Raw genomic sequence first — 15,495 nt, 5'->3', positions numbered from 1 at the left:
CGCCTTTCCCGTAGCAATTCGTCACAACTTTGGCGGTTTCAGGCCTTGGGCGGAATCCTTTAGTCATATTCCTAAATGGGGGGGGGCGTGGGGCGGTGACTCCACGCCCCCAGTGTGGTGGTGATAACAGGGTTCCCCGTTAAAGGGGTATTGGGGGGAGGCATTGTCCATACACCGAGAGGTTGTCATTGCTCTCCCCCACCAGTGGCGGCAAAATGGGGGGCGGGCTCTCTGCTTGAACATATGTTCTCCAGAACTAGCCCAATCCTCAGACATTCTGGATAAGCCTGCAGTTTCCCAGATCCCCAGCTGGGGGCTAGGAAAGGATAAACACCCAATGCCTGAGCCAAGGTCTCCCTACATCTGAATATTAATAAAGTTGTGGCCAATTTTAATCCCATAGCACATTGTCTTGTGTCATTATTCCACTCAGGGGCCGCCTGGGGTTTGGGGGACTCCACCTGTTCACACAATGGAATTGATTTAGAATTGAATAGTTTTTGTGGAGGGGCAAACCTGCCTGCCACTAGTTAATAGCCAGGTTCTCTTATAACATTTAACTATGGTCTAATGGTTAATCTTCACTGTGGTTTGCAAAAACAAGCCAGCATCGTAAACTTGGGTTTGATATTAGTTTGTTTCTACCATAGTTAGAATGAATCATAGTTTGTTTAGATGAAACTGCAAGCTATGGGTAATCTAAAATGGAAGTGAAAGTACCAAATTGCCCTTGTGACTCTTCTGAAGGACTAGGGAGTTCAAGGGTTACCCAGGTTCACTCTTGTAATGCTAAACTATGGTTTAGTGTTGCAACTAAATTAGTCCAATATCTACACCCATGCCTACCCTGAAATAGCTTGTTACATGTGCAGCGTTCCTTTTATATTTTCCAAAAAAAGTAACCTGCAGCAAAGGTGTTCAGGGAACTGAAAATGTAAAGTTCTGCTGAATGAAAGTGCCAAATACCTTTAATTAAATATTTAAAAGTGCCACTTTGCTTGGTTTGTTTTTGATTATCACGGCACACAGAATCTGCAGGGAGGTACTTTATATTAATTTACGTTCATAGAGCACTTTCCCAAATGACCAGAGTCTCAGAAATAAATTCTGACATTTTGTTAGAAAGAGGTTGCACTGAAATAATAACTGAGAATAACGATATCGGGATTTCTCCCCTATTTGTGGTTTCTAGAATGAGCATACTGTTACCCAAACATTAAGACAAAGATGCATGTGCCATTATTATGGTGCGATTTTGCATTGCTCACAATGCTCAAAATTAGGAGCTTTTAAAAAATAAAAACAAAATCCCAACCTGAATGACTTGTTACAGTTAACAAGGGGTTGGGTCCAGGGGTGCCTGGAGCAGAACTTTGCTAAAAGTATAGATATAGAGCCCTGGATGGAAAATTTCTGCCTTCTTTCTGCAGGCCCCTGCACCTTCCCAAACTGCTTTAAAGGGTTGAGGTTGAGCCCTCAAGAACACTGGAGTTGGTGCTGGGAGTTGCAGCATGGAAAGGAAATCTCTGACTATTCCCTCCCCTCCCTTCCTCCAGTGAGGAGCCTCAGCTGGATCCGAGTCACTTTCAAAAATGGAAGGATCCTTTCCTGTATCAGAAGATCTGGATCTAGCCCAGAGCAACTTCCACTGAGCACAACGGAGGGAAGCGGGGAAAGCACATTAGGCTCTTAAATAGCTGGGCTCACCTTTTCATTCCATTTGCTGAACAGCGCATCCTTTTTGTCTGAGAATGTCTGCATCCTGAAAAGGTTTCGCGATCTATCTTTCCGCAAGTAGCCACCGACTCTAAGGAACCTATGAGGAACTTCATTTCTGCGTATTAGGTCTGTGATGGTAGAAGTCTTCAATTTTTCTACCAAACAGCCAACGAGTTGCTGGACTCCCAGGACCAATTGCTCAAGCCCATCTAACCTTTTGGCTTGTTGCTCGGCGCTCCTGTTCATGTCGGCAAGCTTCTTGTCAATTTCTAGGCATAATGTTGTGACATCCGAACCATTCGGCTTCTCAGGTGTTATGGCAGACGGTCGAAGTCCAGAGTCCCAGCCTTTTTCCTTTAAGAGCTCCATGTCCTTTTCCATACAGCAGATTTCCTGCGAAACGTAATCCAACTTCCGAAGGACATTGTCTTGCTCAGTCAACAACCTGCTTATTTTCTGATCCAAGGAAGCAATATCCAGCCCACCGATTTGCTCAGGGGGGCTGACATCCTTGCTTGAGATTTGGGGAGCAGGTGAGTCTTCCTCTTCACTAGAAGGTCGCTGGTTTTGTAAAGCATTCGGGTCAAATATTTTGGCCAAGGAGTTTACCACTGACTTTTTGTTGGAGGCGGTCATTCTGCCTATTTACACAGACGCATAGATGATATCGATGAAAATAGCATATTCAGAGGGCTTTGCAGCCAGTTTCCTGAGGGACATAAGCCTGGTGTTTGTCAAAACATCAGGCTCAATCCGTTTAGAGTTCTGCAAGTTAGGTATCAAAGAAGAGCAGTCCACTCTCGACTTTTTTTTAGAAAGCGCAGTAAAATAATGAAGTTCCAGGCAGACATTTGCTGAGCATCTAAATGCACTTGCCGTCAGTGACGTCCGTCTTCGGGGAGGGCAGAAGAACTATTTGCACCCAAGTGGAAATTGACACTATAAAGGCTACAAGACATCTGAGAAGTCCAGGGATGCCAAAGACCCTTTGGCAGCAGCAACACCGCTGCTTGTGAAAGATATGAATCTGGTATCCAATTGGATCCCTGAGCTGAACAAAATAAGAGCCGCGCTAAAGGGGAAGCTATATTTGGGTGCTTGAAATTTTTACAGCTTAATGCTAATTGTTTGGATTAGAGTGCCAGTTGCTTTGCAAAAATTCTTTGTACACAGATTTATTTATTTTTAATCATGCTGTGCACAAATAGTTTAGAAAATTTATAACCCTGTTTGCATATAATGCTAGAGGTGCATTAGCCTTCCCTGCCCCCCTACTGACAACGACAAAGTAGGAAAACATTATTTCCTATTATTTTCTATCCCGGCTGCTAGCAAAGTAAGAATTGCACACAGCAAGTGCATTATTATTATTATTATTATTATTATTATTATTATTATTATTATTAATTATTGCAACAAATATAAGAACTGTATAATGGCAGCAGTTGCAGTAATAGTTTTGGTTCCTCCTACCTAAGCAGTGGGCATTCTTTCATAGCTTTAGCCATGATGAGAAAGGGAGGGTATGGCTTTTTAAAAAGCAGCCATTCTTCCCACAACCATAGTTTAAATCTGTCAAGTATAAAATAACCATGTCCATCATTTCCGTGCCCTGTATAACCCAAAAGGTAAATATAGAAACTCAAGAGATGACTTGACTGGGCTCAGATCCAAAACTCTGTGCGTCCTCTGAGGTGCACATAAATCTCCTGGGTGAGTCGTCTTCCCCTTAACTACAAATATCGAGTCTCCTGATATTGAAATGAATGGGGAGGCCATCATGTGCACAGAAACTTGCAACATGTATATTGGAACTTACATGTGCGCATGCGCAAACACAGGCAGAGAGCATTGAACAAGCCAAGTTTGAGAAGTTGGTTGTGGGCCCATGCACAGTGTGACCCAGGAACCAGAAAGGGGCAGTAATGGAGCAGCAACAAAAATGACATAACAAGATCTTGGAACTAAATTGGCCACAACTTTATTGATTACAGATGACAGTAGGCTTAGGCTTAGGCACTGGGCACATAGCTGTCAAGTTTCGGATTTGAAAATAAGGGATCAGCAGTCTCACCTATCCCGGGGACAGTCACATGTCAGTGGTGGGCGGAGCCAGAAGCAAAAGTGGGCGGAGCAGCAATGTAAACTCCAAGCGGGCTCAGGCTTGGAGCGGAGCAAAGAGGAGGGCAGCCAGCAAATTGGAGGGCAGCCATGTGCTCTACGCGATGGAGCCCCATTGTCTTCTTGGCTGATCCCATCAAAACAGGACAGGAAGCAGCAGCTGCTCAAAGGCAGCCAGGCTCCGCCCACCAGCTAACCCTATTGGCCGGCTGAGGGGCTTGGTGGCAACGGATAGGGGCTGATGCAGGGGGAGGAATACACCCCCCTGTAAGCACGGGAAACAGCTCCCACTTGCTTTGAGGGCTGAGGCTTTTCTCTCCAAGTAGGCGAGGTCTTCCCACCCAGTCCCTGGCCAGCAGGGGAGGAGCTGCTTCCATTAAAAACGGGAAATTTAAGGGAAATAAAAAATAAGGGAGAGCAGCGGGAAACTGCTTAAAATAAGGGAGAATCCCGGGGAAAACGGGATACTTGACAGCACTGACTGGGCATGTATAAACCATTCTGACCACCGGGTGATTATTCACAACAGTTGGTTCTGGGTTAAGGGTGTCTTCAAGACGCAGGTCAACTATGGTGACCCCCCTGCCAGGTCACTGAATGGAAGTCCTTTGGCCCGTCAGCCCCAAACCCCCCATCTGGACCTTCGGACAGAACTTCAACCCAGACCCCTTTTCCAGGGTGCCCTGAGATTTTTACATGTCCTTCACACCCCAATGCCTTTTTTGAGCCAAAAGTTGTAATGCTTGCTATGAGGAAGGCAAAACCCCCAAATTGGCCCTATTTGCCTGAAAACAAATTCTATACAAATACAAAATAAAACCTAAAACCAGCAGCTGCGTAAATGCATATGATCTCTAAACTCACTGCACCCCCAAAGCCAAACAGAGATGGTATTTATCAGCAATAAAAATTAAAACAAATCAAAGCAAAACTGCTGGCACCTAAATGTTTACAGTGTTTTAGCCTATATTATCTCAATAGGTGGGAAAGGGTGTGGTTCCACAGAGCCCTGCTGAAGAATATAGTTCTTTCTGTATTTCAAGGGTTACCAAATTACTCAATAGCAAAAACCTTCCTTGTGTTCTGCTGATGGCGCCAATGACTGAAAATAAAATGCCAGGGATGGAGGCACCAGTCTTTTTGAGATACATCTCCATTAGCACCACATAACGAGTTCTGCCCTGACACGGCCCAGGATTAAGATCCCTTTTGTACAGAATAGACATCTGCAAGATTTAACACACCAAACGTAGCTGGGAATGCTTCTCCGACACTGATTTAAATGGCTTTGATTTAAAAGCAGGAAACCCAAAAGGAGGGAGGGGTGGAATCCAGAGGTTTGGGATCTCTATTTCATGGAAAGAATAATACAAGAGGCATCCCTGAAAATGCCATAGGAGCCTGAAGCGGAGAAGCTGCAGCGAGGAAGAGTTATGTTTTAAAACACTCGGGGATTTCCAAACTGCGTCTGCTAAAAGTATAGCTAAATTCTCTTGACACTTGGACATCTGCAAAAAACAACAACAACACACACACACATACACACAAACCCACCACCTCCCGGTTATCCGCAAAGCACCAGGAGAGGTGTTTTGCACCATCTGTAAAACAACGCAATTCTACAGAAACATTCATCTCCGAGGCATTTGAGGAGCTCACAAAGGATTACCAGTGAAAAAGGGTCGCACATAATTCTAACACAGTCTCCCCTCCAGCCACCCCCATCCCAAGTTAAACACCGGAGGCCAAAGGTTGGTCGTATGTCAACGGTCATAAGGAAAGGCAGCTACTGAGGTAGACTCTACAGTACGGTCCTTCTGAAAGGCATTTTTCAACGGGAACGTGATAGAAAACCGAGAAAGTGAAGGCATTTGATTTTGCATCCATGTTCTCACTGGAGACGTGGGTGGCGCTGTGGTCTAAACCACCAAGCCTAGGGCTTGCTAATCAGAAGGTCGGCGGTTCGAATCCCCGCAACGGGGTGAGCTCCCGTTGCTCGGTCCCAGCTCCTGCCAACCTAGCAGTTCGAAAGCACGCCAGTGCAAGTAGATAAATAGGTACCCTTGCGGCGGGAAGGTAAATGGCATTTCTGTGCGCTGCTCTGGTTCACCAGAAGCGACTTAGTCATGCTGGCCACATGACCCGGAAAAAACTGTCCGCAGACAAATGCTGGCTCCCTCAGCCAGTAAAGCGAGATGAGCACCGCAACCCCAGAGTTGTTCGCAACTGGACTTAACTGTCAGGGGTCCTTTACCTTTACCTCTGAACTCCCTGAAATATCTGCAGTCTTCAAAGGCAGCCCCACATCAATGCACTGTGGTAATATACCACAGCATCTATGGGGGAAAGGCCACAACAGTGACAAAGCATCGCATGATTTCATTGTAATGCATTCCCAGGTTTATCTCTTTCATCAAACAAACTTCTTGCTTGTTGCAACCCCTATAAATGCCATTGATTGAATGCTATCTTGAGTTTGCGTTATGAGAAAGAGAAAACTGGAGTTCCCTTTCCCAAAGATTTTCTTGATTATGTATTACACTCCTGGGTTGACCTAGCATCTCTCACCAGAGTGCTTATTTGTTGAAGGCTCAGACTGAGCATCTTATAATTTATGGCAGCTGCAGGCACTGAACATGACAGGAACTCGAACAGAAATATTGTAGCAGCGGCCGAGTCCAGTCCTGGCTTTTTCTGGCTCTGTGCCACTTATAGGGGATATACAATCATTCACAAGCGACTATCACTATTCCATTTTATCACCAATAAATCAGAAGTCATTGTATACCACCGTTCTCCCAAGCTTAATCTTCTCGCTTTCCCCTGTTACTTTAGATCTTAATTCCTGGTAAAAACGTATCCAAGCCCTTGTAAAAATGCCAGCACCTGCCTTGCATGAGTACACTGTAGGATAAATCAGCCCCATATATAACCAGCATGCCTAGCTCTAGTGAAAGCATGCAGGGGTTGAGACCATAGAGTAAAAACAAAATAAAAAATTTAAAAATCCTTCCAGTAGCACCTTAGAGACCAACTAAGTTTGTTCTTGGTATGAGCTTTCGTGTGCATGGTATCTGAAGAAGTGTGCATGCACATGAAAGCTCATACCAAGAATGAACTTAGTTGGTCTCTAAGGTGCTACTGGAAGGATTTTTTTAGTTTTTATTTTGTTTTGACTATGGCAGACCAACACAACTACCTACCTGTAACTGGAACCATAGAGTAAGCCGTTTTCCTAGATTTAGCTAGGCCATTTTGTATCTACAAAATGGTGACATTTGCATCTCTACATGTAAATTAGTATATACAATTTTTATGCAAATTGGTGCCCTATTTTGTTACTTTTGGGTGACGCACTTCCTCTTTAGGGGTGATGTGTATATAACCATCTTAACCAAACTTAACAGTTGCCCAGCTATGCTGTGTCCTAATTCTGGACCTGACTACACACCAGAACACAGCCAGAACATACCCAGCACCCCCTAGCAATGGGCTCTGCAAGGGGAGATCAGTAGCAGTGGATAAGCTATCTTTCAAGCACTATGAGTCCCACTGGTGAAATCCTGACCAATTCCTGAGAAAGCCTAGAGTTCCTTGAAACATTTTGAAAGACCACAATAGTAAAAGAACTACTGTACCTTATCTAAAAACAGAGTGAAGTTCAGAGGTGAATACAGATCAGGAATGGTAAACACAGAAACTCACTATAAGGCTAGATCTACACAGCTATTTAAAAAATGCTCTGAATACGCTCTGCAAAAAAACCATTGTAAAGCTCACAATTGAAAATATAATGGAGTTGGGATTTCAGCTCTGCAGCACCCTCTGGTGTCATGGTGCTGTAACGCATTTATAACACTGTGTATTGACAAATGTAGCTGAGTCCTAACTCTCAGGATCCAACTGTACCGAAACCTTTGCTCAGATCTGCATACATACATACATACATACATATACATACATACATGTATATATAATCTGAACCTGTGGATTTCAACTGCATTTGGGGATCTCTCGTCACAAGAGTTAAACCAATTGCAGAATAGTCAAAAAGTAAGTGACATGCTGCGTCTTCGAATGATATATGGATGCAGTGTGCATAGGGCCATCCCAAAAGGTTGTCTGGAACTCCATTCAGCCCCCTTCTGGTCTCCCCAAAGGAAATGACAATGTTTAGAGCAAACACAGAGAGACCGTTCTGGCCCGATGCTCAATGAGGCAGAGATAGGGAATTTATAGCATCAGTGTGGCCTCCATGCACAATGACTCTACCACCTGTTAATCAATTATGAATCCTGACCTCCCTTACCAAAAGCTAACTGGCCACGAGTGTTCTGCAAATCCCCTTGGTGATAAATCATTACAAGACACCTAATGTTCAATTACCATCACGTGTCGGCTGCAGCCATTTGTTAAAATTCTCCCTGTCGTGCAATAGGACCTCTTTGCCTATTGTTGTGGCTCATTAAAATTAGTATGTCTTTCCCCAAGATTCATGAGACCTCTATTGACTCAATTTCTCCTCAAAAAGCTAAATGCAATTGATGCTTGTTAAAAGACGTGTAAAGACAACTTCTATTCTTGAAGGCACTTCTCTTCTTTTACCTTTCTCGGTGCTTGTTTGAAAAATATTGTTTTTCTCCAAACAGGTTCCAGTGTATTGAAAAAGCTTGATTCATAAATGTTAGGATTGTGGGTAGAAGCACATCAGGTTCCTAGTCTAAATGAAGCACAGACTAAGTACACATTTGCTTGCATTTCTCCCTTGTGTTATTATCATTTCCTTCCCTTGCCTTCCCTCCTTGATTTCTGTGTCTTTCCTCTAGTGTTGACAGGGACTTGTCTTACACTGTTGGGGGATGAATGGCCTCAATGACCCCTCTAATCCTTTGCAGCTCTGTTTTCTGTGATTTAGCCTGGAAGACTGTAGCCAATGATCTATCTTATTTCTGTAAAAGCGAATTCTCAATAGGTTTGTATCACTAAATTTGCATAGGGTTCTTCACACCCTCAGCATTGATCACTAATTGTTGGATACATTTTGTTCAATCAAGTGGGAGTTGGGTACTACAGTGGTACCTCGACTTACGAATTTAATCCGTTCCGAATGAACATTCGTAGGTCGAAAAATTCGTAAGTCGAAAAAAGCGATTTCCCCATAGGAATGCATTGGAAACGGAAAATTCAGAAAAATTTGTAAGTCGAGTAAACCACATCTAAAATTCGTAAGTTGAGTAAACCTCATCTAAAACCGCCAACGGATGTCCTTCAGATGTCGAAAAATTCATAGGTGTGCAGGCACTTTTTTCATTCGTAAGTCGAAAAATTCGTATGTTGAGTAATTCGTAAGTCGAGGTACCACTGTATTTGGTTGTGTATGTGTGTGTGTGTGTCTGTCTGTCTGTCTACAGTATCTATCTATCTATCATCTATCTATCTATCATCTATCATCTATCTATCTATCTATCATCTCAGCAATCACTTTATATATTTAACCTAAATTCCTATGGATTGATTTATAGCGGCAATCATAATTCAAGATTTGTACAATCTTAAGGGAGCCACATCTTCATACTAAATTAGTTTAAACATGTCTCACTTACAGATATTGGGTGAAAGGTAACAGGGAGCCCAAATGTTTGAGTTGTCCAGAACGACTATTTATAATCCTGTCCTCTTTTTTCTCAGGGCCACCACCCTAAATATTTCCCACAATTACTCAGAGCCAAGATGACACATATACATCTTTGGATCTGCATTTTCTTTTTTTCCCCTTTTTACCCAAAAATGCATGTTGTTTCAGCTTTCTGCGGGGTGGGGGTGGGGAGGGAGGAGTTGCAATAATTTCACAATGGGGGATTCCCCCACTCGCGCCCCTCCCCCAGGTAAACAGGAGCTTCAGAAAGGGGAACCTTCTGAGTGTTGCAGAGGGGGAGAAAATGGTTAAATCCCCCTCCAGTGCCAGTTCTGATTCCTTCAATTACCAGCCCCTCCTCCTCCTCCACCGACGCAATTTGCATATAAAAATAAATAAATAAAATCCTTGCGCATTAAATGCAATGATGCTTGACCCTCCAAGGATGGAAAGCAGTGCTATACTACTGCGAATAATTCACTCAGAGGTCTCTCGCGAAACCAGCCTAACAGATATCAATGAAACTCTTTGTGAATTACAGGCAAAGAATGGATGGACCAGGACTTTAATGAGAAGTTTTATGTACAGTTATAATTGATGGTGACTACTATCCCCCTGCTGCCTGTTAGCTCTCGTGTAGTCCCCATTGTCCATTATCTCTGGCCCCATCTGAAGATTCCTGCATGAGTTTAGCAGCCCTTGTTGTCGTGTTTTTCTTTCTTTTTCCTTTTTTAATACCACTCTGTTGAAAAGAAGAAGAAGGCGGGTGGGGGAAGAGGCTGGGGGCTGAGAGCTGAATTTCTCAAGTCAGAGAAATATGATGTGATAAATTATCCCCTAATAGTGCACAAGCCTCGTTCCAAGAAGCCAGTTTGAAGGAAAATTCCTGATGTTCTTAGGCGAAAGCCAGAGGTGTCATAACTCCGAAGACGGAGAATGAAAGAGGCACTGTCTCCAGGTGCAGCTGGAGCTGTACCTCATTTCATGTTAGGGAGACTGCTTCAAATCTTTGGTTGCTCTCCAAAGCTGTTCTGGCAGCTCCCATCCTGCATTTAAAAATTTATAAACCACAAAAGGCCTTTTCTTAAAAGAAAGTTAATTCTGGATGGATAGCCTGAAAAGACTTTAAAAGGGACAGCAGTCAGAAGCAGTTATGTGGAAAATTGGATGCAAGTAATGGCTTCTCACTCTGTCGGAATCAACTAAAAATATAGCAAATGCGATTTCCATGGGAAGGAAAGTTATACTGATCAAAATTTTGTGTAAGGATGGTCAGGTCGGAGCTTTCAGATTGCTCCTTCAGTGGGGATCTTAACTCCTTCATAAAGTATTAAAATTGCACTACACTGGTGGGTAGTCTTACTGTTTCCTTTGTTCATTAAAACTGGGGTACTGTCCAAACCACCTTCTTTAAATGTGCATTATTGTAGTGAATGACCAGCATTTTGTAAGACACTTGGAGGTAGAATCTGGGGGAAGTTATTTATCCTTGGATCAAAGGTGGATTGGGTCTGAGACGCCGGAAAGCTCTCAACTAATTAGAGGTATTTAGCTCTCCTTTGATTGTGTAAACAGCATCATGATCATGGGAAAATTTGCTCCAAGCATACACCAACAATGAGAATATGCTCAGACGATTCCCCTTGACTGAGTGAGCTCCCGTTGCTTGGTCCCTGCTCCTGCCAACCTAGCAGTTTGAAAGCACGTCAAAGTGCAAGTAGATAAATAGGTACCGCTCCAGCGGGAAGGTAAATGGCATTTCCGTGCGCTGCTCTGGTTCACCAGAAGCGGCTTTGTCAAGCTGGCCACAGGACCCAGAAGCTGTACGCCGGCTCCCTCGACCAGTAAAGTGAGATGAGCACTGCAACCCCAGAGTCGTCCGCGACTGGATCTAATGGTCAGGGGTCCCTTTACCTTTACCTAGCTCTCCTTTGATTGTGTGAACAGCATCATGCTCCAAGCATACACCAACATTGAGAATATGCTCAGACAGTGATTAACTGCTACACACTACTAAAACATCCTTGGATGTAAACCAGATTTGTTATATTTGAATAATAATCTCATTCAACAGTCTTGAAAGCTTCCTTGGTACTCTCTAGCAATGGGTACAATCCAGCCAAAAAATGAGCACATTTAAGTTTAACTAATTCAATGGGTAAATAACGCATGTTCTGCATACTTCCATTGCAATCAGTGGGCATCAAAAGTGCTTAATGATGATTCTGACTAATGCTGAATACAAGCCCATGGACTCAGCTATACAGCTGCAAATTAAACGTTTTAAATGTTTTGTAAAGTGCAATATACAAATGTGACACTAGACGGCGACAGTGAGCTATGCAAAATTCAATGTGTTTTTCAAAAAGTTTTTTTTAATTAAAAAAAGCATTTTCACGGTGCTTTTTATATGTGTGTAGATTCCACCCATGCCAAAGTTTGAATGCTGTTATCATTCTCCTAGGTATAAATGCCACTGAAGAGGTGTTACGCAGGGACCTATTACCAGTGCTGTTATGTGATTGTATTGGCAAATCATGGCTCCTGCAGTGTGATTGATCAATGAGGTATGACTCAGACAATCTACGCACTAATACATTCCATAGGGTTGTGGCGCACAGCTGTTCAGAATATTATCTTCAAGGCAAATCAGGTGAGGTCCTTTATCAATACCAAAGGATTAAGGAATTCAGTAATAATTCTAACACCTTAGGGAATCAGTATAGGTTGGGCAACCTAGTCAGATGGGCACCTTATAAATAAAACAAAACAAAACAAAACAAAACAAAACAAAATAGTAGTAGTAGTAGTCGTAGTAATAGTAGTAGTAGTAATAGTACGTAGTAGTAGTCTGAAGTGTAACAGCAATGAGCAGGAATACAGTTGGCTGGTCACTTTTTCGGCTATATTTGGCATCAGAGCAGTTAGAAAGCTGGGAAGGGGAAGATTTTCAGAGCATGCCAGAAAAGAGAAAGAGTTTGTGTACAAGGGGTGGCAGAGAGAGAGAGAGAGAGAGAGAGAGAGAGAGAGAGAGAGAGAGAGAAGCAGCTCCGCTCAATTTTTGGCTCCAACCACACCCACCAATTGCTTTAACCTCACTCACTGCCACAGATTAAGCTGAGGGAATGTGGTTGGAGCTTAAATTTTAGAGCTCCTGACCTAGATCTATTTCCGCCACCTTCTCTGATTGTTGCTGCTAACTCTATCCTAGACATGTGTGTGTGTGTTTTTTTAAATACTGTAGATATAAGTTATTTGAGATTAAACATTGTGAAAGTAAAAACAAAATAAAAAATAAAATAAATTCCTTCCAGTAGCACCTTAGAGACCAACTAAGTTTGTTCTTGGTATGAGCTTTCGTGTGCATGCACACTTCTTCAGATATCTGAATGCACACTTCTTCAGATACACTGAAAGCAGAAGTCACTAGACCCTTATATATAGTGAGGGAGTGGGGAGGGGTATTAGTCAGAAGGGTGGTGGGAATGGGTGATTGGCTGATGGGTGTGGAAAACCTGTTGACGACTGTTAACGACTGCAATTGGTCTTACAGGAAAAGGCAAGGGGTGAGATGGCTAAAGATAGCTTTGTCATGTATAATGAGATAAGAACCCAATGTCTTTGTTCCGACCAGGTCTCTCCATGGTTTTGTGAAATTGTGAAAGTAAGTTAACATAAGTTGTCTTCTGCAGCCAACTTTGCCCTTTAAATAAGCATTGTTTCTCTGACTTAATAACCCCAATAACTGAAGATGTCTAAAAAAAGATTTCATTTGAATGAAAAGTAATTTTTGCATCGTTTCCCTGTCGGAGTAAATATCATGTTCCCACACTTCTGCACCATGTAACATCACCTGTATGCAACAACCGGGGGTGAGGGGGAGAAATTATCACTGTAGGAATTTGCTTTCATATCCTTATGTGGAAATTCGTTGCTCTTTGACGGTGTTGGGAATGTTTTGAGAACTACAACTTCTTTGCAAACCAATAAGGAAACAACAGAAGAAAAAGGATTTGTGAAAAATCCAGTAACCCCTGTTCAGCAGATACAAGAGTGTGTGTATGTATACACACACACACACACACACACACACACACACACACAACATAGATATCACATCCTTCCTTCCACTATTTAGGAATCTCTGCTTGCAATCAATTGTTTCTGGAAAATCATATAAAGAAATTGAAAAATATACAAGCAAACTTCTTGGTGAGTACCAAGGTCCTAGTCCAACACGTGAACCACTTCTAGTGTTTTAATGTAGGGTTGTAATTTCTTTTAATTGATTTTATTGTTTATCGTTTTTGAAAGCTGCTTTGAGGGTGTTGTTGTTTAAAATCAATTGATTCGTAAATTTTATGAAATAAATAAAATAAATATGCTACAGTGGCTTTTACAGAGTCAAACTTGGATGCATTTTCAATACTGTAAATTTCATGAGATTGTTTGAGGATATTCGTTTTAATGTTTTTAAATGTTTGATGCTTTATAATGTTTTATATATTCTGTAAGCCAACCATACATTTACATCTGGGTAAAATGAAAATGCATTATTTTTAGATACACATATTTCAGCAGACATCGTTTTAGAAATGGCCTTCCTCCCGAGTGTGGAAATGGGGACAGAATGCCTCTTAAAACTGTGCTTAGCATCTGCAGTTTTTGCAAGCACTTCTTTTAAAAATTATTGCCTGGATCCACGTTCCGTTCTGTCTGGGAATGCGGGATAACATGTTTCTCCAAAGATTTATTTTTCTTTACAGCTCTTTTAGAGCTTGGTATAGTTGCACCCGCAGCCAGTCTGCTTTTCATTCAATTACGACACGATTCGATTAATTGTTGAATTGCATTCAGCCGAAGTCTTTCATCCATACCTGGCTTCAATTTGCAGAAATGTAATCACTGCCGGCGCAAAGTTCATTCTTTTAATCTGCATGTTCCATTTCTAACTTTCGCTGTCTTCTTGGTCGTTCTTACGCAATTGCTCCTTGTCCTTGACATTCCACCTAGTAACACTGCAGCTGTCACCCTGCCAGCTTCTTTTCATGGTTTGGATTTCATATTAGTGTTTTATACGTCGGGCTTGAATATACATTCAGCAGAATGAAGCCTTGGCATTGGAATATACCACTCTAGGATACCAATGGGGTATTGCATGCTGAATTATTGCAAATCTAAACAAAAAAAGCAAAGACATCACCTTGCCGACAAAGGTCCGTATAGTTAAAGCTATGGTTTTCCCAGTAGTTGTACGGAAGTGAGAGCTGGACCATCAAGAAGGCTGATCGCCGAAGAATTGATGCTTTTGAATTATGGTGCTGGAGGAGACTCTTGAGAGTCCCATGGACTGCAAGAAGATCAAACCTAATCAATGCTCAAAGAAATCAGCCCTGAATGCTCACTAGAAGGACAGATCCTGAAGTTGAGGCTCCAGTACTTTGGCCACCTCATGAGAAGAGAAGACTCCCTAGAAAAGACCCTGATGTTGGGAAAGATGGAGGGCACAAGGAGAAGGGGACGACAGAGGATGAGATGGTTGGACAGTGTTCTCGAAGCGACTGGCATGAGTTTGGCCAAGCTGCGAGAGGCAGTGAAGGATAGGCATGCCTGGCGTGCTCTGGTCCATGGGGTCACGAAGAGTCGGACACGACTGAACGACTGAACAACAACAAAACAAAACAAAAAACCCTTTCCGCACATATAAGAACAGCCACAGGGAACAGTATAACTGCTTTTCTTCTCTCCCACATGTTTTTGTAAATGCATGGCACGCTATTTGCAAGGGAGCATTCAAACACACCTGCCAGGGGCGTAGCTAGCTGCTCTGGCACCTGGAGCAGTAGGAGTGGGGCAAGCCGCCCACGGGAGCACCACGGCGATCCGCTCAGGGGGACGCCGCGGTGAGGGGCCCACGGAGTCCGGCTGGCAGACGCAAGCCCCACACTGCCCTTTGGGGCAGCACGGGGGCCCGAGCCACCGCGTCACTCCCAGGAGAGACGCGTGGCTTGGTGCGCTGC

General features: G+C 43.0%; 1 protein-coding gene across 1 annotated transcript in view; it reads right to left on the bottom strand.

Annotated features, from left to right (window-relative positions):
* Positions 1–2,954, bottom strand: part of MYLK4 (myosin light chain kinase family member 4) — a 35,755-nt gene extending 32,801 nt beyond the window's left edge. Inside the window, exon 1 of the mRNA XM_033154460.1 lies at positions 1,708–2,954. Coding sequence (XP_033010351.1) covers positions 1,708–2,355 — 648 coding nt within the window. The 5' untranslated portion in view covers positions 2,356–2,954. The remainder of the gene's footprint in view (positions 1–1,707) is intronic.
* Positions 2,955–15,495: the final 12,541 nt, after the last annotated feature.

The sequence above is a fragment of the Lacerta agilis genome, chromosome 7 (genome assembly GCF_009819535.1).
Source record: "Lacerta agilis isolate rLacAgi1 chromosome 7, rLacAgi1.pri, whole genome shotgun sequence".
Lineage (NCBI taxonomy): Eukaryota > Metazoa > Chordata > Lepidosauria > Squamata > Lacertidae > Lacerta > Lacerta agilis.
Note: the sequence above shows the minus strand (reverse complement) of the source record. Positions and strands in the feature narration are given on the sequence as shown.